This window comes from Onychostruthus taczanowskii, unplaced genomic scaffold (assembly GCF_017590055.1).
Source record: "Onychostruthus taczanowskii isolate IOZ18803 unplaced genomic scaffold, ASM1759005v1 scaffold160, whole genome shotgun sequence".
In the NCBI taxonomy this organism is placed as follows: domain Eukaryota; kingdom Metazoa; phylum Chordata; class Aves; order Passeriformes; family Passeridae; genus Onychostruthus; species Onychostruthus taczanowskii.
This window is the reverse complement of record NW_024498796.1, coordinates 593,532-617,949: the sequence shown is the minus strand read 5'-3', so window position 1 is coordinate 617,949 and position 24,418 is coordinate 593,532. Positions and strand designations below refer to the sequence as shown.

Genomic DNA, 24,418 nt, shown 5'->3' with positions numbered 1-24,418 from the left:
CGGCAGCGCCTCCGGCAGGCGAGGCGCGGCGCCGCTCCAGACCCGCCCGCGGGGCCGCCGCGCCCGGGACCCGGGGCAGCCGCCGTCTGGGGACGGGCCGGGGAGAAGGAGGAGGAGCGGCCTCCTCACGGCCACCCTGGTGCAAGCCCGCGGTGCGGCCCTGCTCGCCGCCGCCATGAGCGCCGGGCAGGCCGCGGGGGAGGAGGCGGACGCCGCCGCCGCGTCCCCGGCACTTCCCAGGGTGCTCTCTGCGCTCTTCTACGGGACGTGCTCTTTCCTCACCGTGCTGGTCAACAAGGCGCTCCTCAGCGCCTACAGGTGAGCGGCGGGGCAGAGCGGGCGGCCCCCCACCCGCGGCTGCCGGTGCAGCCGGTGCCGGGCGATGCCGGGCTGTCCCTGCCCGGCGGAGAAGCCTTCCCGCTCCTGTTCCCCTTCCCGCTGGCGTGACCCTCGGGCGTCCGTGCAGCTCGGGATCCCGAGCAGCCAGCTGGTGGGTAATGTGCTGGAAGCAGGGCCGATTTCACCAATTTGAGACCCCACTCGTGCCCAGTATGTGCCAGTTCTGCAGCACCGCCCGACGGCAAGCACAGTTCCGACAACACCCGTCTTTTCCTCGGTGTCTTTTCACTGTTCCCAGAGGATCACACTACCTTAGACGCCCGTGAGGGAAACAGCGTATCCTCTAACTGTTCCTGCCGAATAGTACCTTTCTTCCAGCATCTTTCTTTTCTGAGGTAGCCAGAAACGAAAAGTGAACCTTGTAAAATGGCTTGATCATAAAAACACTGAGAGATTCCGTCCTTGGCTTGATGGCTCTAATTCCCATACAGAATACTGGTGATAATCAGCATATTCTACCATTGTGTGAAGTAACGACATTAACTGCAAGTCTTACACTTCGCATTTTACTCTTAGTCTTGCAGCTGAGGGAAATAGGAACTTGGACATTCATATCCAAGTCATACTTTTCCCATCTAGATTTGTATACTTGTTGGACTTCGATCATCCTTGTGGGTCCCTTCTGACTCAGGATATTCTGTGATTGTCCTGTGACATTGCCATTTTTGTCACCACTAACATGTTTTACTTAAAATCATTGCTCTGTGCTGTGGTTTAGCTCATCTTGAATTAAAATAAGAAAATGAAAACCCCAAATTAAAAGAAAGTTAAAAAGCCAAACTTGCTGTAATTTTCTAACATTCAGTGCTATTTGAACCTATAGCAGCTGTATTTAATATGTCTTATAAATTGTACATGGTGCAAGTTGTGATTTTATTTTATAGTGGTTTTTATCCTACAGACTGTAGCTCCCTGAAAGTCCCTGGCATACATCTAGCACATCTGTGTGAGATGATCGAGTACAGTATGTCCATCAGTAAGCCTAAGTTTTGTATTAAGACCTTATAGCATTGCTGGAAATATTTAGGCCTCTGCAAATTGCAAATGTCTGGAGAAATCTGTGTAGTACAGATGGGCAAACTCTCCGTCTTTGTATGGGGGAGCTGTAAATGCTAAAAAAAAGGCAGTTTAAGTGTCACATGATTATAAATGGAAGTCTTATTTCTTATATTTTCCTGCCCCCAATACTTCTGTTTCCCTGAGCTCTTTTGCTATCAGTTGCTCCTAATTCTGTGTTAGGACTGTAGTGCTCTTGTGGCCTTTTTGCTGTGAGTCAGCTTGTTTGTTTCTCTTGTCAATGCTTTATTCCCATCCCAATTATGTTAATATTAGATGTATATTTCTCACCACACTAAGTAGGAAAACAGCAGTTCTGCAAATGTCATGAAGTTCAGCGAGGCCAGGTACAGGGACCTGCACCTGGATTGAGGCAATCCTAGGCCTCAATCCAGGACAATATAGTCGGCACAGAGAATGGATCGAGACTAGCCCTGGGGAGAAGTACTTGGGGGTGTTTGTGGTAAAAAGCTGAATATGAGCCAGCGCTGTGTGCTTGCAGCTCAGAAACCCAACCACCTGGCCTGCATCAGAAGAGGTCAAGGAAGGGGATTATGTGCCCCTGCTCTGGTGAGACCCCACCTGTAATAATGCATCCAGGTCTTGGGGCCCCCCAACTCAAAGAAGACATGGACCTGTTGGAACTAGTCCAGAGGAGGTCACTAATCACAGTGGCTCTGATCGCAGGGTGGCTGCACCTCTCCTGTGAAGACATGCTGAGAGAGACAGGGTTGTTCAGCCTGGAGAAGATTCCAGAAAGACCTTATTGTGGTTTTCCATTACCTAAAGAGCTGGGAAGGGGAAGAAGGAGGAGCAGGGAAGAGCTCAAGAAGGACTTTTGAGAAGGCCATGTAATGGTAGGACAAAGGGAAATGGACTTAAGCTGAAAGAGGGGAGGTCTAGATTGATATCAGGAAGAAATTCTTTGCTGTGAGAGTGATAAAGCACTGGAGTAAGTTGTCCAGACAGGTTGTGGACTCCCCATCCCTAGAGGTGCTCAAGACCAGTTTGGATGGGGCTTTGAGCAACCTGGAGTAGTGGAAGTTGTCCGTGCCCATGGCAGAGTGTTTGGAGCTAGATGATCTTTAAAGTCCCTTCCAACCTAAACCATTCTGTGATTCTATCCATGCTTTCAGCTAAAGCCAACTGAAGGGAATTATAGTAGGAATGTAGCTGTGTTAGTAGACAATAGAAGTTTCTACAACATTTACCTAAGAACTTGATTTTGACAGAAACACATTGCTAGTATGTTTGGATTGTAGAGATCAACTTCCATGTTACAGCAAGTGCAAGATGCTTTAGTTACTATCCCATCTCAGGATTCAAAATGTATATGTGAAACTACTCAAGAAATGATGCATTATGACTTCTCTAAGTGTGTTACCTTCACTTATGAGTATTCCCCAAACAACTAGCAGTTCAGAATTGATCAACTGTACATGGGTTCAGGTACAGCTGTACAACAACATGTATCATTTGGGCTGCAGAAATAAAATATTTCTACTACAATAAGTGTAGTCCTGAGCTCTTCTTAAACACAGGCCAGTCATCCTCATGTTTAATTATTGACTTTGGTTTTAAACTTTAACTTTCTTATTTTTCCTAATTATTTATTTCTATTCTTCAGTACTAAATGTCTGTTCATGTTTTTCAGCTTCCCGTCACCAGTGTTTCTTGGAATTGGACAGGTATGTTCACAAGTATACGAAAAGTATTCATTATTTTTTGAGGTAGATTTTAGGGGGCAAAATCACAGTTACAGTGAACTGCTTGTCTTCTGGATCAGATATACTTTAAGGAACTGTAATTTGTTTCATTGAAAACAGGCAACTTTGAGCTTGAGTCAAAATTATTGCCTGGAGAGAGTCATGTAAAAGACTGGAATGCTATTTATTTCTCCTTGTAAAGTTCAGTAATTAAGGAATCTGGCCTTCAAAACTGTCCAGCTTTGTTCCCTCAAATGTATACGTTCTGTGAGAGTCCTTGAGCCTTTGTAGACTACATGCAGAGATATTGCCCGTTTGTAGCCAAACCATGTATTTCCTCATAAATTTCTCCCCATTTTCCAGCAGTTTTCCAGTAGTACGAGTGCAAAATTTTGATTCTTTCTTGCTTTATTTGCCCATGGGTAAGTTGCAGCATGGCAGCAGAAATGATTTTTATTATTTTTGTTGTTACGAGGCATGGTGGTAAAACCAAAGTTCAAATGCTTATGGACTGGGTCCATAAAGAAGAATGTATCACTGCAGAGGGATCGCTGATAAAGATGGAGCCTTGTGTTGCAAGTGTTGTTTGGGCAAATACATTTTGTAGGGAATTTGCTTTCTGCCAAGGCTGCACAGCAGGGAGTAGTGAGGAAGTATTGAAAACAGGGTACCACAAGTCTGACATCTCTGCTGTTAGGTGCTAGAGAGAGTAAAATGTCTTGTAAAGACTTTGTGATGTGGTAGAGAGTTTTACATACCCAGACTGCTCAAGGAACCATAGACCATGTTTCAGTGAAGGGCTAGAAAATGTGGCAATAATTCATGTCTTGATGCAGCTTTTTTCTTTGCAGAATCAAAGACTTAATGGCATTTCCATTTTTTTTTTGTTGGCAGATCCTTCCAAGATTTTCCTGAACACTATATAAAGTACATAGGATATGGTGTAATGCTTTAGTCTGCAGAACATGACTCCATCCCATCCTCTAGATAGTTGATTGCTGTCTTTTTGTATTAGGAAAATTTGACCCTTTGTTTTGACTCCTTGCGGCAGCATTAACACCTATGATGTATGATTGCTCAGATATTCTTCTTCAGTCTGTCTGCATCTTTACTATTTCTTCCTCATGTTGTCAACAGAATGATCAATGCCCAACCTCCATCTTGCACTACCAAAAAAAAGTTTTGGGAGTGGTTCTGCAGACTAAACAATTCTCTGACTAAAAATTTCATGGTTTATCTGGGATTGTGTCCTATTTTATTTTCACAACTCCTTCTCAACATGCATTGTTTCACAGAATGCCACTAGTTTTCTTCAGGATAGTAAAGTATATGTGTGTCTTTTACTTTTAAATAAATAACTGGCAAAAATTGTTTCAATAAGGGCAAAATTATTTCAATTTGTTAATTTCATTCTGTGCTGTTCTTTCACAGAAATATGTAAAAACTAGCATTTGTCAAATTCCTATAAAGATTTTGTCTTTTAAGCAGTTTTTTCATTCATATATTACAATTTGCTCTTACATGACTTCTCATTTTTTCTTTTTGTTTAGATGGCAGCCACTATACTTATCTTGTATGTGTCAAAACTAAATAAGATTGTTCACTTCCCTGATTTTGACAGAAGTATACCTGTGAAGGTAAAGCTCACACATGTTGTGGTCTTAATAGGAAAGAGTTACTTCTTATAATAGCATTCTTTCTTATGGGGACGAGAAAAATTTTTGCATTTCTTTTTCAAATGGGATTCTTGGTATCATTGTTTCATTTAAAAATTGATATAATTTTAATTTCTTTGCAATATTCTAGTCTGGGCTATAGACATAAAATCTGTTTGCAGAGAAATCTGGTGCCATTTAGTTATGTAGCACATGGGAGGGGTGTTTTACCTTTATACAGCAGGATGAAATCTTCCACATTCTTGAAAGGCTTTCCTGGATATAGGTCTCTGTGGGATGAATGGGAGATAGGTGTTTGTGAAAGACTTTTTAATACAGAATGAAGAGAGAAAGTCTGCTTAGAAATATGAATGGAGCATGTGACAAAATAGTAGAAAAGTAATGTGATAGATGAGAAACCAGAACAGCTGACTCCCAGTATAAGATTTGTGTTCCATTGGAGGGGCTAAAATAATGCCCACTGAAAATGCTGTAGGTGGTAACTGGCTGCATCATACAGACCTTGAATGTATGTGGTTTTAAGAGGCAGGACAGAACAAATGTGAGAGGACCTCCTCTTACCTCAGTTTGGGAACTAGGATGTGAAGTGACTACAGCAATGATCCTCAAAGATTTTTGCATCTATACAGTGTTGTTGGAATGTTTCTTTGATGCATTAGTCTGTATGTTTATGTCTTGTTGCAGATTATCAGTTGTGTTTGCTTTTGCTCCAGGACACAGGGAATGTTCCCGGCCCTCCTTCAGGGATCAGATAGTATAGCTTTTCAGGCCCACATCTTTACTGCAGAATCTTGTCTTCCTGTCAGTGTGAGGTTCACAATGGATGTCTCACAGATATATTAATTCTTAATGCATGTTGAAATCATTGGCATTTCTACATGTACAAGTCTTGGAGGAAAATCTATGGTATCATTCATAAAATGGACAATCCTTCTTTGTTATTCCAGAATAAGAAAGGAGGTTTCCCAGTGGCTAGCTTTGAGTTCCATGTATAAGCAACTCATTGAGACCTCGAGAAGTTTCTTCCCTCCATTCCCCACAAGTCCTGCTGTGCTCCCTCTCTGCTGTTGTCTTTGTTTTAACTTATGTACAAAGGCATTAAAAAAAAACAGAGCATGTATTTTCTTTATCCTAATGTGTTGTTTGGAAGACTTTGCTGGATAGGCTGGGAGCAGTCAGCATGTTAGTTTCCAGGACTTGTATATTGTTTGCGGTGTTGGAATTGGCTAGTGAATCAGCTGGATTGCTCATTGTTGATTTCTTTACTTTTTAAGGAGCCCTTAGGCGAACTCCTTATCCTTTTGTCAGGTTTTGCTTTGACACTAAGATAACCATTACTTTTCAGTCCTCAACTGGTTTATGTCTTCAGTGCATTCAGCTAGAGGTTTAAAGTAGTGAAATGCTTATTTTAGTGATGAAGCTTTGAAGTTCCTGACCCCTTTAAGTAAATGATTCACTGATCTCTGCTGTTGTGCTGGATGTTGTAATTTTGTCTTTACAATGGAGTGGATTTCAGAGGAAAGATAATACCATGTCTGCTCTGTTTTCAGCCTATAAATTAAATGAACCAATATGTTCTAAAGAAAAGTCTGCAGATGACACAGTGCTTTACAAAATTTTTGCAAACTTATGCTGACAGGCTGAATATTTATTGTTACTCATACTCCTGCTTTCTTCATACTCTTGTTTACTTTCACTTAAAAGTTAACTTCAGTTGACTATCAGTTAACTTCTACTTCACTTTTTTCTCTCTTGCTGTAAAAGAAACACAGCATTTTTAACATAGATTAAATACACCCCACTCCTCTGTACGCTTTTCCAGCAGACAAAGTTTAAAAATGCATAGCCTTTGACTTTAGTGTCCTCCAAAGCGTCCCTGTGTAGAAACAACAGTAACTATTACACATTAGGATAGAGGATCTGTTATGTCTTTCTGCCATTTCAGCCCCTCGACTGATAGTGAATGGGACCAAGTGTACACACTGCCTTTGTCCCCATTGATTACTTCGGCTGGTTTAAATCTTTTGTAAATTCCAGCCTTATCCATTCTGTGATACTGTAATTTTTTTCTGTAGCAGGAAAATTAATGGCTTTGAGTAGCAGCTGATTATTGTAGGGATTCATGTATTCTTGTACATTTTCTTAAGGCTCATAAGTTCCATTATTATTTCTCTCTGTTGTGTTATGGACCATAGATTTCTATGCAAGTCAGTCTCTTTGAAGCAGAGAAGCAAAGTTTAATTTATTCATAATTACTTACCTTTCCTTTCTAGTATCTTTCATAGCAAATTTTTCTGGGTTAAATGTTGCAACTTCCAGCTGTACTAATATATGTGGAATATGTAGAGGAGCACAGCATATTTGTAATTTATTAATTTTTTTATTCCACCTCTTCACTTGTTTATTTAGATACTGTTGTTATTATTACCTTTATATCTAAAATTAATTGTTAAAATGGATATTAATCTGAGGATTATAGTAGATAGAATAAAAGTGATTATCATTTACTCTAAATGGATTCTAAGTCTCATTAGTAGTAAATTGCAATTCTTCTAATGACATCAGTGAAGCTGTGGTCATAACCAGTCACATAAATAGGAACTGCAGAGGAGCTTGCAGCATAGTTACTTTTGTTCCCTGTTAAAAAAAAGCCCTCTTTCTTCATAAAAGTACATCTGATATGACAGATATCAAATTCTATCAAGTAAAGTTTCTCAACAGTACTTCTAAACAAAGTAATCTGAGTTGTGCTTTTAATTTTATCACAGTTATTTCCTCTGCCTCTGATTTATGTTGGAAACCACTTAAGTGGATTATCAAGTACCAGCAAACTCAGGTACAGTAGACTGTTTGGATTTTACCCTTTTATCTTGTGGGGTAAAAAAGAAACACTAAAGAGCATTGTCTGGAGTCTTAAATCTATGTGGTGTCTGTCTGCCTGTCTGTCTAAACCCCTGGTACTGTTATGAAATTTTTACACAAACATCTGATCAGTTTACAAGTTGTCTGCTTCCTTTAAGGGGAGCTTAGCCAGTCCTGTACTGACATAAAATCACAATACTCCTATATGACCATGAAGTGCTTAACCTTTTGCCTCACACCCATGCATTCAGCTTTTCCTGAGTGTCTTAACCAGAGTTGGAAAACTGTAAGGTATTTCTGAAGGAAGAAGCATAAGGAAAGTATTTGTACCATGATTTCATGGCAGATATTTAGGAATCACCAAGAGATGAAAAATCTGCTGTGTAGTGGGTGGTCGTGGTGGCCTAGCCCTGCTGAGTACGAAAAGCAGGTTGTCAGGGAGCACTGCTGAAGGATGCCTTGACTCCCATGTGCATTAAGCATAGACCCATGAGAGTTGCTTCCATGCTAGTGCTAAAAAGGTGTAAGCAGACCTTTGCTGTAATAGAAGGAATGAGACTGTATTTTCTGTGGAAGATGAGCACAGAAGCATGATGGCTGCACCAGGACTGGAGGATACAGCTGGAGGATACAGCTGGATACACCACTACCATTGTGGTGGTTTTTTTACATGATTGCAGGTTCCTGCAATTTGGTGCTAAGCTAAACCAGAACAGAGTTTTGCAGGTTTGTGTGAATTTCGTAACTGTGAGACAGATGCTAGGAAAGAAGATAGAACCACAGAATCACAGAATCATCAAGGTTGGAAAAGAGCTTTAAGATCATCCAGTGCAACTGTAAACACAGCACTACCGCTGTAACCCTGGACCAGTAATCTTATCACCCAGAGCCAGATCCAAACACCTTCAGGGATGGTGACTCCACAACCTCCCTGGGCAACCCACACTAATGCCTGATCACCCAACAATGACAGTGTTTTTCCTAATATCTAGTCTGAATCTCCCCTGTCTCAGCTGAATGCCATTTGTTCTGGTGCTCTCACTGCAGGCACAGTAGAAGCGACCAGCCCTCACTCACTGCACCCTCCTCTCAGGGAGTTGTGGAGAGTGATGAAGTCCCCCAGTATATTGCTTTTAATTTGTTTGCATTTCTTTTTATTTATAGAATTAATGTTCTCTAGCTATGAACACTAGATGCCTGATTCTGCAGCTTTGTTGAATGTGTTCACAAGCTGTTCCACTGAAACAGACATTAAGACTTAGGCAGTACTGTGCCTAGTAGCACTTCAGCCATTGTGGATATGAAAGAAGTTTCAAAACTGTAAAAGTTGGCTTTTTCTTTCCCTTTTCCCCGACTGTAAATTTAAATGCTTAGTAGGATATGTAAGTGCACCTTCTCCCTCTCCTGTGGCTGGTATACCTCTTTTAGATTTACTAGTTTTAACTAATTTTTATAAGAGAAACTTTAAAATGCCTGAATGTTCCTACCATTAATATTTTGTTACATTGCATTTTGGTACAATATATGATACTTGTTTACATCATTAAATTCTCCACCTTGTTTAGGTTGTCTGCAAGGTGCAGATGATGCTATGCATAAATTCAAAATATCCATTGTAAAGTTTTTTAACATTGTGTTAGGAATTGTATCATTTACGAATGCAATTGTTAATAATTATCTTAAGCAGGGGATTAATTGATCCATATGGCCATGCTTTCACATTTACAGTGTCAGAGACAAGTGTTTTCTCACCCAGAAAGGTTTCCAACTGCATTAGTTCATGAAGATCAACAATATCTTGCTAAAAGTAGAAGTTTGTTTTGTAGTTGCAGTTGTGGCCCCACCTTTCATGTTGTATTTCCTCTAATTTTTTGGTCATGAATGTATTTTACTTATTCAAAGTATAGCTTGTTTATTAAGCATGTTTTCTTTGTATTTCATTTCTGTTACACGTTTTCAGAGAAAGATTTATTGTCTCTCCTCTTAAGTTTCAATAGAAATAGTTTTTATTTAACTATGCCTATGAATTTTGCAGAAAGAATTGTCTCATAAGGGTTATGCTAGGTAGAAAACATCTACTATATACCGTTTCAATAATGCAGAGTGACCTTCAAACACTAGCCAGTTGCACTGATTTACTAACTGGCAAAGCTTGCTATCTTTCAATGATTTGGTTGTCTAAGGTGCATATCAGACTGACATTAAGAATTCTTATATATGTACTAAATGATTTGCTATTTGTTTTGTTTTCTTATTCCTGGACTAATTGTTCCATCCCCTGGATTAGTAAAATAAGAGTTAGAATATAAGAATGCTGTTAATCTGATACGATGCTTGGATTTTTATTTTGTTTTTTTTTGACAGTTTGCCGATGTTTACAGTGCTCAGGAAGTTTACCATTCCTCTTACTTTACTGCTGGAAATCATCATACTTGGGTGATCCTTTTTGTTTGTTTTTGGGGTTGTGTTTTTGGTTTATTTTTTTTTCGTTTAAGATTCCTTTATTTTAGATCATCTCAAACTGATTACTTGTGTCATCTGATCAGAAAATAGAATGAGTGATTTTTACTTACAAATAGAGAAAAGCAAAGAAAGTGATCTATGTAGCTTTTTTGAAGCCATAGACATATACATTTTAGTGAGGAGACAGAGAAAATCAACTTGCCTTCATTTTAATGTCTCATTCTCTAGACTGTTACATGGGTTTCAAGTCAGCAGATACAACACAGACACTTTCAGTGGTTTGTGCCTTGTCTTGGAGGCTCCTAAACTGTGAACTGATTCAGACAGATCCTTATGTCTCCAAAAAGTGCTGATAGCATGGCAGTCTGCTAATGTAGAGTAACTGTCCGGGTCAAGTCTGAAAACATACCAGGTTAATGAAGCCAAATGGTATCTACCAGTTCTTAGATCAGAGAATTTCTTACTTACAGACACCTGTTATTTTTCATGAGAAATTAAGAAGGATATGCTAGCTGCTCAGGATCTCTAATTTCAATAGTACTGAGTTGGAGGAACAGGAGTATAAATACATTACACTTTGTCCAAGAACTTCACAGGTCTATCCACATGGCTGATGCTGGACTCACGAGATGAAGTCACAAGGAGAAAACCAGCTTGCTGAAGCTGAACCCAGGCAGCGCAAGAGTGATGGTCAGGGGAAAGCTAAAAAAATGCAAAAAGCAAAAAGCCCCCAAGGAAACAGTCATCTCCTTTTGGCTGAAGCAGCAGCTAATTGATCAATGTGATTCATATTTGGAGATGCTCTGGAATTCTTTTGTAGTTTTAACTTCTCCCAGGAAAAGTAAAACTTGCTGTCTTCTGTTGGCCTGAAGACTCCCTCAAGCAAGTGAAAAAAAATGTAAGTCAGTGAGATTTACATAAATGCTCAGCTGGAGAACAGCAATGTGGACTATGAGTGCAAGCAACATCCTAACCATGGAACGCGTGGGAGGAGAATCCTGTGTTGGTGCAGGCTTACATAGTGGATTTCCTCAGGGCTGAAAATGAAAAGACTGTAGAGAGTCTGTGCAGACTTATGTCAGGATTTTTGAAACAATCAAGGTTTGGATTGTTACTCTTGAGAGTCATTATGATCAAAGCCTAATTTATCTAGAGTCTGCACAGCACATTATTCTAGGGACAGTGGTCCACAGATGTGGTCCTTTACACACAGGATTTCTCCAAGAGTATTTCTTCAAGAGAATTGTACATTTTGTTTTAAGGATCTTTTCTCTCAGTCTGTCTTGACAGAATAAGGACTAGGGGAATATCTGTAACGCATATTGCAGTATGATGAAAAATGAGTACTTAAGATATTTCCAAGTAAATTAGTGTAGATATAAAAACCTTTTTATAGGTTTACAGTATGTTTTTACTACTCTGTGGCAGCACTGATGTGATAGTAGTGAAGAATGTCATAATCTTCATGGTTTCCCTTTCAAGTTTCAGTTTGAGCTCAAAATAAATAGATTAAGATTATTTGAAAATAATCCAGACAGTGTGCTGTATAGCATCTTCCTCAACAAAGGTGATATGAAAAACTGCATGAGAGATGTACAGTGATTTTCCTGTATTGGACTGCTGGACAACACTGAAATATGTCTATTATGAATATCAATACACATTAAATTTGTTTGGTTCAGTGCTGTTACTTTGAACCTTTAATCTTTGCTTTTATAATTGTCTAGTAAGAGAGTGCTCACAGTGCTTTTTCAATCTCTGTTCTCAAGGCCAAGGTCTGACAGTGTGGCTCATGGGCAATCACGTTGTTTCTGTAAGGTTGTTGAGACTTTGCCCTCCTGTTAAGTGTTCTGCGATTGTTAATTGCTTTGAAACTTTTCAGGCAGACAGCCATTTAGTCTCCACTTCAAATAATGAAAATGTGAACTGTTTCAATTTTTGCCTGCAGGAAACGGTACCCAGTGAATATTATAGTCAGCGTATTTGCCATCATTCTTGGGGCTTTCATAGCCGCTGGGTAAGGTTTTAATTTCTCATACAATGCCATATTATGAGGGGGGGACAGCAGGAGGATTTTTTCCTTGTTTAATTCTGAGTAAACCTAAGTGGAAATAAGTTCCTCTGAATAAAGTTTTGATTGGGAAAATCTCTCTAGTGACATCACTGGGAGGTACAGGTATACAAAGGAAAAAATCTAATTTCTGCTGACAGTGGTATCAGCAGAAATTAGATTGGGTGTGTCTTTTTCCACCTCTAGGTTTTCCATGTTTGCAGGATCATAAATGAAGCAAGTTAAAATTATGTGAGGAATGTTGTTTTTATTTCATGGTATCACTGTATTTTAATAACCTTGGAAAAATATATTCTTGTTCTGGATAGAAAGAATGATATTTTTGTTGCCAGATATGGAGTAACACATTGTATATTTTTTAATAATAAAAATCCCACCTTTTTTTTTAAGTTCCATTGTGAGATAATGGTTACAAAGCACCCATATGCTCTTGTCCTCTGTTTTCTGTGTGATCATTCCTTTACCTACCTGGAAAGTTAATGTTTTGTTTGTTTGTTTCCTGGCTTTGCTATGAACAAGAGTAAATAATTTCCGTGTGAAGTGACAGAGATAGAGCCATGTCCTATCAAATTAATTACCCTGTACTGATGAGGTAACTAGTCAAAACAGAAAGGATGACAACATGTCTGAAAAACATACAAACCAGTTGGATTTTATTCCCTAGTAAAAGGAATAGGTACGTAAATTCAGTTATAATTGGACTGGTTGTCAGGGTTGAGATGGGTGGAATTTTTCTCTGAATGAAAACTGAACGTTTCCTGCCACTTTCACGCTGAGTATTAGGAACTCTCTGATGTCTCATTTGTGATGGTCCTATGACTGGAGAAATGTAAAGTATTTTGACTTACAAAGAAGGCTTGAAGCAAAACCTGTGACTGGCTGGAGTTCTTTGCATATCCTCATTCACAATGTGCATCTTGGTAAACAAGGTAATGCAATGCATTGCATTTTTTTTCTTATTTACAATATAGTATTTCTTTCCCAGGTCCGATCTGTCTTTCAATCTGGAGGGCTACATTTTTGTGTTGCTAAATGATATCTTCACAGCAGCAAATGGAGTTTATACAAAGCAGAAAATTGATCCAAAGGTAACTGTGGGGTGATTGGGTTGAATGTAGCAGTGAGCTGCTGTCTTGGTTTAGGGCAGACTTAGGGAAGGGTCCCTCTAGAAAGCAAATTCAAGTGCCCTTCTCCCTACCTCTTCAGGAGATAAACTTCCGTGGAGAAAAGTGAAAAAAAACCTATTTATTTAACAAGCAAAGTACTCACAAACATGAAAAAAATTATTGAGCACTGGAACCTCGCACTGCTCTGAAGAGATGGCAAATTCAGAGAGAGAGACTTCTTGTCATGGGGTGTAGCTAGGCTTGCTCTGTCTCTTACCAATCCCTCTGGCACTAGAAAATGCCATGTCCTGGGCACTGTTGGGTGCAGGTGTGAGCTCCTGATGTTTTTCTGGGTTTTCAGTCCAGAGCAGGTTTGAATAGTTCCAAGAAGAATAAAAACTACAGTCCAGACAATTTCTCTGCCTCAGCTAGCTAAAAAAACTACCTAAAAGCAAAGGAGAGTTCTCTCCCACTGTCCGTGCTGCAGACAACACACGCGGAGAGAGAGAGATGAAGCTCTTATCTCTATGTTCTTGAATACACCTGCCTCAGACATTCCACCACTTCTCTTTTTCCCCCTCTTCACTTTTGGATCTAGTTTTAAAGGCACAAAACTTACTCCTAGGCTAAACAGACAAATGGGGATAAAATTCAGCATCATAAAGTCACCTCAGGACATTAGTCACCCTAGGACACCTACTTATTATATGACCTTTATGTACTTACCATTATGAACTCATAAATAACATCATTTACTTTCACATTCCTGTTGATATATGTATTCTTAATAGAGAACAGCCTAGAAAAAGTTGTTATTTCTATCTCTGGCTAGGCTTTGGTAAGCAAATAGTGTATTTTCTTTTCTCCCAAGGCTTTTAAGCAGAGTTTGTAGTTACTAAAAAAAAAAGCAGACCATAAGCAAACAGTTTATCTCTAAATTTGATATGTATTTACATAGGGATGATGACTTTTTGACTAGAAACACACATTATGTGAGGTTTATGTAAAATATACAGAGAACTGTACAGCCTAAGTTATAACCACAGTAACTGTAGTCGTTTTCGGTTATCTGAAAGCAAAGGCAGGTGTGACAAGGTATTAGGTGATATCTTGATACACATTACTTACGTAAATGTTGGGCAGGCTGCTCTTCAAATGCAGTGCCATGAAACATACTAAGCTATAGCAAAGAGCAGTCTTGGATAGAGGTTTGGTTTCTGACTTCTGTGGTTCACTCTGTACAGCAGAAATATGTCTTTTAATAATCTTAGACATCTTAGTTGATTCCAGACTGCATTTTTATTTATGAGCTGCACTTAACAGCCTCACAATTTTCTGCAAAATACAGGAGAAGAGAGAGGCTGCCGAGATTTTCTAAGCAGTATGACTGAATCTGGAGGAAGAGAAGGCTATTTTTTCATTCTCCTAATTTCCTGCTTTTGTGTCAAGCAAGTTAACCCACAGGTTATATGGCAACCATTAAAAGTTGCATAAAGGTACATCAATTACCAGTGATTACAGAGCTCTATCTATGAGTCAAACTTCATTCATTTTCCTATTATATGTTTTTGTGGTAGAAGGACTAGGTGATTCCTTGGCCAGGCAGAGACTTATGTGAAGTCAACACAAAGCACTTCTGGACCAGTGCTTTTGACAGTTCCTAGTGTTGTATAGAAAGCGTCCAAGGTATAACAGAGCAGTAATACTCTGCTGAGTGCACAGAGTGAAGTGGAAATTCAGCTTAGTATAAAACACTGAATCCAGAGATTGCAAGTTTGTATTTTGAATTGAGATGTATTCTATTCTGTTTACTCATAGTAATGTCAGAAGAATTACCAGAGTAATTTGTAGTATTTTGCTACCAAGTGGCTTTTAGTGCCAAACACCATGTTTCGTTTTTCACAGGAGTTGGGAAAATATGGTGTCCTGTTTTATAATGCTTGTTTCATGGTGATTCCAACAGTTATTATTAGCTTTTCTACTGGAGACTTTCAGCAGGTAAGTAGCAATATTGCATATCTCAGACTGATAATGTTATTTTGTTCAGATTTCATCTGGGGAGTGAGAGGGGCTTTTTGTTTGTTTCTGAAGAGGTAATCCTCCCTCTATGTTAGTGATTAGTGTTTGAAAAGTGTTAGACTTCTCCTTCACAGGTAAGAACTTGTGATTATACATTTAAGGAGAAGCTAAATTTGTGTGATATTCCTTATTTGAGTCTTTGTCTAGGAACTAAGGTATGTTCAGGGACACCCAGCTGGAACAAAAGGTTGAGAATCCAGCAGCAGTGTGTGATTTGCCACATGCTCTAAAACAAGATTGCAACTATACAGACAATTTCCAGTCTTTCTCTCATTCTGATGTCTAGGGCAGATTTCTGTTTAGTCTCAGTCTAGTTTGGTAACCTACATTGTGCATTCTCGTAGAATGAGAGCAAGACTCTCCCCAGGTAATCCTAATACAGTATCTGTAGGCAGTATGTTCTGATACATAAAGTATCAGACCAGAAGGTATTCCTGGCTCCCTCACAGACTTGCTGAGTTGCATTTTTTGTAATGGTTGAATGAATCTAGTCACTCACATTCCTTTCAAGAAATGTTTTACTTTTGCCATGGAAAATTCTTTGGAGGGCGTAATAAATCATTGTAGTGTTCTTTGTTGTATGTTGTGCCCTGAACTCACACAATTTTGTCACTGTGTTCTTAGAATTCTGCTTTAAGCAGAAAAATTATGATTCCCTGAAAATGCTATAATTAGGTCTGCTGTGAATATGAAATTTCTTTATGTCGTCAGTCCAGTATGACCTTGTGCCAGTTTAGAAAAATGCAGCTGCTGCCTATCTTGGAAAAGGAGCCCAAGTTTTTATCGCTGTAAGATTTCAACTGCTTTTCCAGCACACAGAGTTGGAGATATTTTGGGAGACCTGATCAGAGAAGTTTATCTTGTTGCTAGGTTTACTTCAGGGGAAAATAGGGAGTGTGTTGTGCCCACTGGCTAATTTGCTGTAAACATCTTAACGCTCAATTCCTGAAGAGAATAAATATCTATTAAAGACATTGTGCTTGCTGGGCATCACGTTGGTTTGGTCACTTAAAAATAGAACTCCTACTAAATGATGCAGATAACTGTGTTAGTGTGACACACAAATGAAATCACAGAGAAAACAGAGAAAATGGAAAAATACTGATGATAAGTCAACAAACTATTGTAGATAACCATTGCACTTTCACACCAGTTTTTACCCTGGCAGAGCTTCTTGCCTCGACCTGTCACAGCCTAACATCTTCTGCTGTGAAGTCAAAACATCAGTATCATGTCTATGTGATAGGGACATGCTTCTACTCCTCTAGCTAGTTCTGTAGCCTTGGAGAGATTATTAAGTGTCCAAGTTACTAATTACTCCTCCACGAGCTGGCTCACTGTGAGAACAGGAAAGCATGATGCAATATAAGGGGAAGGAAGCCCCAGAATGGCTCTCTGTTATACTTGGCAGCTTCTTGTTGCACACCAGTAAAATTCTGGCAGGGCAGAGCTGCTCAAGATCCTTTTTACCTGTTATCTCACATGTTGGAGACTCAGCTGGTTCTTATCATGGACTAATGGCCTTTATTCTGTTTCTCAGGGATGTGTTCAGCCTTAGCTGAATTTGTTGTTTATGTAGCAAGTGTAAACTAACCAGATCAAAATGAGGCATATCTAGGAGTTGCTAGAGAAGGAAAAGAATCTATGACATGTTTCTAAGTGACTGTGTGGCACTGTGTGTTTGTTTGCTGCACTTCACTAGAGAGGGTACTTCAAAACAATTGAGCCTTTTCATTGCTCTTCATTATTGAGTAATGCTCAAAAACAGGCTTGGGCCACGAAAGCTGCTCATGAATGAATCTGTGGTGTGGAAGAGATTTAGAGGACATTATTTATGTATTTGCTGTTTCTGTCCATCTCCCATCAACACTAGTTATTATGTGTTACTATTCACAGTGTTAGTATCTGTCAGTAAATAGCAAAACACAATTTTCTGTATTGCATTCATGTTCATTGCTCACAGTGTGCTCTTGTGTATCTGCACTGCTCTACATGTGAGAAATACACGTCTAGGTATTAGGGATGCTGTCATCCTGCTGTCTGTCAAGTTAGATGCATTAAACTGTTTCCAGAAGTAAAAATGGGTCATAATTTTGGTATGAATTAAATGTATTTTGTGAATTTACATATTTGCATATTAAGTACATTTTATATGTGTTTACAGTTGATTATATAGCACATAATTCTCTCTCTCTTTCTCTCTTTTTAATAGGCAACACATTTCCAGCACTGGACAAATTTTTTATTTGTCTTTCAATTTATTCTTTCCTGCTTGTTGGGGTAAGGACACAGGGGAATAAAGCAGGTTGTTTTCATGTCAGTGTTTCAAAATGCAAATCTCAAATATAAGACTCACGAATAAGTTACATTAAAGTTCAGAGAAAATGGGGTTTCCCCCAGGGTTATGTCTTGACTTCTAATTACTTCTAATGATGCAAATAACTGTTCAGTGCTACCTGGATTTTTGACCTCACAGTACAGTGCTGAACAACAATGATCTGTGCTGTCTCTTCTGTCTGTCTCTTCTGATCATCCAACTTCTTTGCAGTTAATAGCATGTAAGTCCTTGAGTATAGGAACTGTTTCAGTGTGTTTGTTCTTTAAAGCAGCTGGAAAAGTGTGGGAGACTTAAAAGTAATGAAACAATGCTTTGTTCCTGTTGAAACTGCAGAGTCAAAGGAAGAAGGAATTGCATCCTATTCTTCTCTTCCTCATCATAACCAAGGGGTGAAACTAACTTCAAATACTGACATATAAACAGCACAGAGAAATGGGTTGACTCTGCTAGAGCTCAAGTAGCATATTTTAACGTATATATTTTGAATATTCTGTATGTGCACATCATTAACTTAAATTAGAGATTCACAGAAATTCTTTTACAAGGGTTTGAAACAGGTGGGATTATAGATTCCAGAAAACTACTGATCCAGGTAATGTTTAATATCTTGAAGTAATGTTAAACTTCTTAACGCCCTGGGAGGAATTTATAAAATTTTATTCTTTGTTTAGGTTTCTCTTGATGTATTCTACTGTCCTGTGCAGTCATTACAATTCTGCACTCACAACAACAGTAGTCGGTGCCATCAAGGTGAGTTATGGACCAGAAGAGGGAAATAAAAATGCTCTAATAAACAGGAAAGAGCATTGGCTCAGCAGTGATCTTGATTCTGCTTTGACATGGAAACTCAAAATCAGGGCTAATATTGAGATACTGCTTGTGCCAAACAAGGTCACACCACAAAGTGACCCTGTTCTCTTGCCTTCAAAGTCAGGTATGCTCCAGAAAACATTGTTGGTATTGATCTATTTTTATTTCTTCTACAAGAGAAACTGGAACAATTTTAATTAAAAGGTGTACATTTAGCCACATTTCATCAGGCAGTATCCTGTGCTTCTGTTGTTTATTAGGTTATTGTGTGTTAGTCGAGATGCCCTGATGCAAATCCAGGTGAACTGATGGGAGCTAATTTTTACTTTGGGCTAATCTAATTTCCTTTGCAGCTGAGACATAGGGTTTGTAGAGATACAGAATAATGACTAAGCTCAAGTACGGAGTGTGCTGTATGGTTAAGTGCCTCAGCCTCTGTGTGAGAACCTATGTTCTAGCTGAACAGACTATTTAATTTTGGTTTGCACAAATTCTGGTCAGTTTGATCAACACTAAAACATGCACGTATTAAAAATTGAACCCGGTGTCCTTACAGTCTGTTTTCTTTAACCCAATTTAATTTAAAACTGTGCATCTTGCTTTGTATTGATGAGGACAGCATGTCTAGGAACATCCCTGACTGCCCATGTGCTTTTTTGTAGGCCAGTTTGGGGAGAAACACAGAACTACAAAGCTGAAAGAGCTTTAGTAAAGACAAAACGCATGCAGCTGTGGGCAAAACATTTTCAGAATTCAACTAGCTTAACAGGAATAACAGTACTAAAAGTGCTTCTTTCCATGACTAAGGAAAACAATACATTCACCATAACAAAATCTGCAAAAGGAAGGCAGTACTTCTCTTTCTACATCCTTTTTCTTTTTTGAAAGCTGCGAGATTAATCTAGTAGTTTTCATTCTGTTGTCCTGAAAGCATTCTTTTAAATTTTATATGTCTGCATCAAACCATTAATTCAGGGCAAGACTATTTCTATTTTCTTAGCTGTAATGGTCTTTGACACATTTTAAACAGCTTTAACATTGAGAAGCAGGTTATGATGCAGCAGTCTCCATCAGAGACTTGTAGAGACAGATGTCATTATGCAGACTAGCTGCTAAAACAATTGAAAGCAAAAAAATGTTGGTAAAATGATCACACACTTCTACATTTTTCCTTCTGTCTTTAGGGGTCTATTTTTCCAAAACTTGATGCAGGTGGGTGAGAGGTAGAATTTTTAACTTTAAGCTGTGCCTGTCTTGAGCCTGTACCAAGTGATTTCAGAATACGTGTAGTTGGAAAAGTAAGCAGATAACCCTCTTAAGGTAATAATGTAACTTTTACTATAACTTTAAGGCATCCTTTTTATGCTGGAGAACCCAAAACCCACTTTGAAGAAATGAGATTTGAATTCCAAAGATAATAAAGAAATAAATTTCAAAAGGTGACCTTAGGTCCATTTTGCCTAATATCAAATAGTTTTGTATTTTTTTTCCTATAAAGTTACTGTGCATTGTATACATTTAGAAAATATACTGATCTTATTATTCTTTTTATTGCTACATTATCCATAAATTGACATCCATTAAATTAGTTTAAAGGATTATTTTAGAGTGGTCAGCAACACAGTATAGCTATTTCCTTAGAAAAGTGATTTGGTTGATATTGTTTGTATTCATGGAGATGATATCTGACTTAAATAAATGCATGACTTTTGTTTCCTTTCAGAATATATCCATTGCTTACATCGGAATGTTGATTGGTGGAGATTACATATTCTCCATGTTAAACTTTGTAGGGCTAAATATTTGGTAAGTGAAACTTGAATAGCCTTTATTTATTAAAGCTGAAAATTTCTCAGTGAGTTCTAGTTTTATATTTAATTTGATTTGACTCAAAACTATTCAGGTGATGTAGTTTTGAAACTACTGGCTGACAAAGCACTCACTGCCTCAGGATGTAGAAGTCATTACAGTTAGTTATGTCTTTCATGTCTGTTTTCAGACATTAAATATTGCTGTGGTAAGGCCTAATTGTGGAAATACGCCTGCAGTTTTACTGTGTGGAATTTTTAATTTTTTATGAGCAGCAGTTCTGCGCTGTGAGGCTTCCAAAAGTCAGGTGTGGTGTGTTAAGTGAGAGCATTGACTGAATGAGTTGTGCCTATTGAATATAAGTGCTAACTTGTGAGTGGTTACTTTCTATGCTTAGATGATCACCTGTGTGTATCAATATGTGTGAGCAACTGGTAATTGATCTTTGTCTGCTTGGACCTACTTTCTCAGATGGGTTACATAGCTCTTAGGCACTCCTAGTTTATGATAGCTGGTGTTCTTTAGCTCTTCAGAAGGAAAGGTACGTACCTATGAAATGAGATCTGTAACATCAGACATCTTTGACACCACTGTTCGTTCTCTTTTGTTTAGTATGGCAGGAGGACTGAGATACTCATTTTTAACATTAAGAGGAAACAGCAAGCCTGCACAATCTGGGGATGAAGAGAATGCACTTCCAATGTCAAAGACTTAGACAAAATGCCTGCCTTGAAAGAGACTGAAGAGACAAGTTTGTTTAGCATTGCCAAGACTTTAAATAAGTATATCCTGGAACATATTTGCAACAACAAAAAAAAATCTACCTCAGTTGTCACAGACATGCACACAATTCACTGGCTCAGGAATATTCTTGCGCACCATTTTTTTACATGCAAACTAGTTTGATTTTAGTTTTTTCTTCTTAATCTAAAAGCCATTTTATAGCAAGGAATGCTATGAGCAAATCTTAAGTTGTAAACTTGTGCATTTACCTGTACTTGGGTGCTATTTCAACAAGATCTTTGAGTTTTGTTTCAGTGACTGCCTGTATTTTCTTGAGGCAAAATTCCCTGTAAAGATCATGAGGCTTAATTTACCATTGCCTTATGCCATATGCAAACCTAGATATCAGTGTGGAGATGAAAGATCCTAGTGATTTCACGCATGCATGTGCTCTTCGGTAAGTGATATAGAATGTATGGGACCGGCAAAGAGGATATTTGCCCCCAGATTGTTCCCTGTGTAAGTGTCAACGAAAAAATACAGGCTATGTCCATGTGTGTACATTGTTTAGGCATTCTCTCTCTGTGTTTTTCTCATCCTCAATATCACACTGTGGTGTTCTGCAGAAATTGTCACTGTTGTTATAAATGAACCTCATAACCTCATGCAGCAGATCAAGGAGAGAAGGGAAATGACAGGGGATTTTTTAATATTTGAAGATTTGTTTGTGCGTGTGTGTCTGTGAGCCAGTACCAGCAAATCTATTTTTGTTAAGGTACATTTTTCTTTTTATATCACATTCCCCTCCTCTCACCTTTTATCTGTAACCACCTAGCTGCAGAGACGTGGTGCTTCTATGTACAAACATAGTAGGGAAGGGAAACATAGATATGTGGAAGACTGACTTGTGTTTAAATAATGGCTAGTGTCCTGTTGTGTCTTGTATATACAGTAAAAGCTTATCTGGTACTAGTTTATGCTTTTGGTTCTAAGCAAGGAATCATAATGAGCCTGGGGATGACTACAGTAGGCTCAGCTGGTATAGTGATTGAGGCCCAGATGGTCTGAGGGATCATCTGGGACAATAACACCTGTACCTATATTTCAATAACACCTGCATCTGTATTTCTTTCATTGAAAATATTTGATAATGCTTACCTGACTTCTACATTCTCTGAGATAGACTTTTAACCTTTGAAAATGTGGTAGGTGCATTGAAGTGTTCTAAGACAGCAGAGAAATTAATCTTGTTGAAGTTCTCAATTCCCTGCGAGCATGAGCCAAAATTTTTGAAAATAATCAAATCAAAAGAAGGTTTTGAAAGACTTTGACATGGAACCAGGGTGTTCTAATGACTTGTTTGATCACTTCAATTAAAATATAGCTTATCTGAAAATACAGAAAGTCAGAAAACATTACTCTGAATGTAGCACATCCATGACCAGTCTGAATTAGACCTGAGAAACATGTGGGTAACTCACACCAGAAGCTTCAGGGAGTGACTGCCTGCATGGATTTGAATGGCAAGAGGAGCAATGACTGCAGATACTGGAAGTGGCATTTAAAGACATGGTCAAAGTGGGAAGGGAAATCTGAACTGTCAGTTTTCTCACAGCTGGCGAAGAATGTGACTTTCATTTTCTATCTGCTGAAGACCTGTGGAGGGAAAGCATTGCTGCAAATATTTTTCCATGATCTTCTCTTTTTAAAAATGTCCTTTATGCTTAAAAACCTTCAATATTTTTGAGTGTATTCTTTCATAAGGCTCCTCTTTCTTAAGAGCACCTCTACCTCCACAATTTCAATTACTGAACCTTAACTCTCTTCCATGAGGCAAGGTATTGGAAAGTTTTCATTTATTATGAAATTAGTATGAGTGCCATTTGACTGCAATACTGATGAACACACAAGGCACCTGCTAAATAAGATATAGTTCCCACAAAAGAACACTTAACATTTGCATATAATTCATTAATATTTTGCTCTACTTTTTATAAATAAAATGATACAGATGACAGTTTTAACAAGTGTTTTGTTTGGATTTTTTTTTTTTTTTTTTTTTTGGATAGACACATTAAATTGTCCCATACACATGAACAACACTAATATTTGCTTTTTATATTATTAACTCCTTTAGTGTACTTCAAGTAGTTTCTTTTGCTCATTCTGTACCATAGTGAAGTGATTTATTTAATTTCTTGTTCATAGAATGTTTTTGAAGTGCTTCAGACTTAGATTTCTCACCTGAAATACAGACCTGATAATCGTAGTCTTTATGACAGTGTTACTCAGAATAATTTAAAAAATAAATCTAGGAATAACAAGGTACTATATGAAGTACTTGCAGTTGTTACATACTTTCACAAAGAAACTCAGCTTCAGTCCCTTTCTGTTTTCTTCTATATCTGAGATACTGTTGATTTCAGTAAATTTGCTGATTAAAATTCTGTCAATATGGGCTTGACCAGGCACAACTATCGTATTAGAATTTAGGAAATTTCATGGCTGTTTCATTTATAATGTCAATAATTGTGTCTTTCAGTTAATAAGATGGAAACTTAAAACTTATTTTTTAGGATACAGCTGCTTACTTTTCTACAGATTTCATATTAATGAACTTAAGGTTTTAAATATGACCTTCATACCATTACAGGTGTCAGGGTATATTTACAAGGAAACATAAAAAGAAAAATCATTACTGGACTAGAAAAAAAAATATTGTCCTGTACATTGATCTGTTCATGCTCTAAATTTTTTTGGGATTTTTTAGCAGTGACCTTGCTGTAGTTAAGTGAGAAAATGTGGTCACCCAAGGGACTTTCTACCCATTCACTGTGTAAATTTCTTGCCATGATTCCTGTGGAAGTCAGAGAGGCAAAGAAAAAAATTACCTCAAGAAAAAAAAACTTAGACTGAAGAATTCTTCACATTCTTAAGGATTTATTAATTTTCTTCTCATTATCTTGGCCTAATTTACTTGTATTGGGCCCATGACACTATGTAGACCTAGCTGAGACTCATTACCAACCACAGAAAAAGAAAATGGAAACAAAACATGGAAGTGCAGAATAGAAGACTGACAGCTGTGGAAGATTGTGTTTTGATTCCATCATCAAATAAAAAGGATTCTTTTAAATTTTGGGGCATTAATTTACAAGAGGTATTTTTTCCATGTAGAAAACAGTGATACCTCTTCAAACTTAAAGTATTCCTTGAACAGAGTGCTTTTTGGGTTATTTGTGATTGATCATAAATACTTTTGTAAATGTAATATTCAAACCTTTTTTATTTGTTTGGCCTGGCTTACTTAGGAGGTGAAT

The 24,418-nt window shown here is 38.2% G+C and overlaps 1 protein-coding gene across 1 annotated transcript; it reads left to right on the top strand.

Moving 5' to 3' along the window:
* The first annotated feature begins 54 nt into the window (after window positions 1-54).
* Window positions 55-23,085, top strand: SLC35D2 (solute carrier family 35 member D2). Its single transcript, XM_041399473.1, has 12 exons — window positions 55-318; window positions 3,110-3,143; window positions 4,712-4,798; window positions 7,606-7,673; window positions 10,064-10,135; window positions 12,111-12,179; window positions 13,219-13,321; window positions 15,245-15,337; window positions 17,631-17,698; window positions 18,428-18,506; window positions 20,290-20,372; window positions 20,988-23,085. Exons 1-12 carry the CDS (start codon window positions 176-178, stop codon window positions 21,088-21,090), a joined length of 1,002 nt encoding a protein of 333 aa, XP_041255407.1. The 5' UTR covers window positions 55-175; the 3' UTR covers window positions 21,091-23,085.
* The last annotated feature ends 1,333 nt before the right edge of the window (window positions 23,086-24,418 follow it).

What these genes read in the sequence shown, in the direction of transcription:
- SLC35D2 (XM_041399473.1), top strand. Translation starts at nt 176, where the DNA reads ATGAGCGCCGGGCAGGCCGCGGGGGAGGAGGCGGACGCCGCCGCCGCG. An exon ending in ACAGAAGTATACCTGTGAAG is followed by an intron (nt 4,799 to 7,605) that starts GTAAAGCTCACA and finishes ATTTTATCACAG; the next exon opens with TTATTTCCTCTGCCTCTGAT. An exon ending in CTGGAAATCATCATACTTGG is followed by an intron (nt 10,136 to 12,110) that starts GTGATCCTTTTT and finishes TTTTGCCTGCAG; the next exon opens with GAAACGGTACCCAGTGAATA.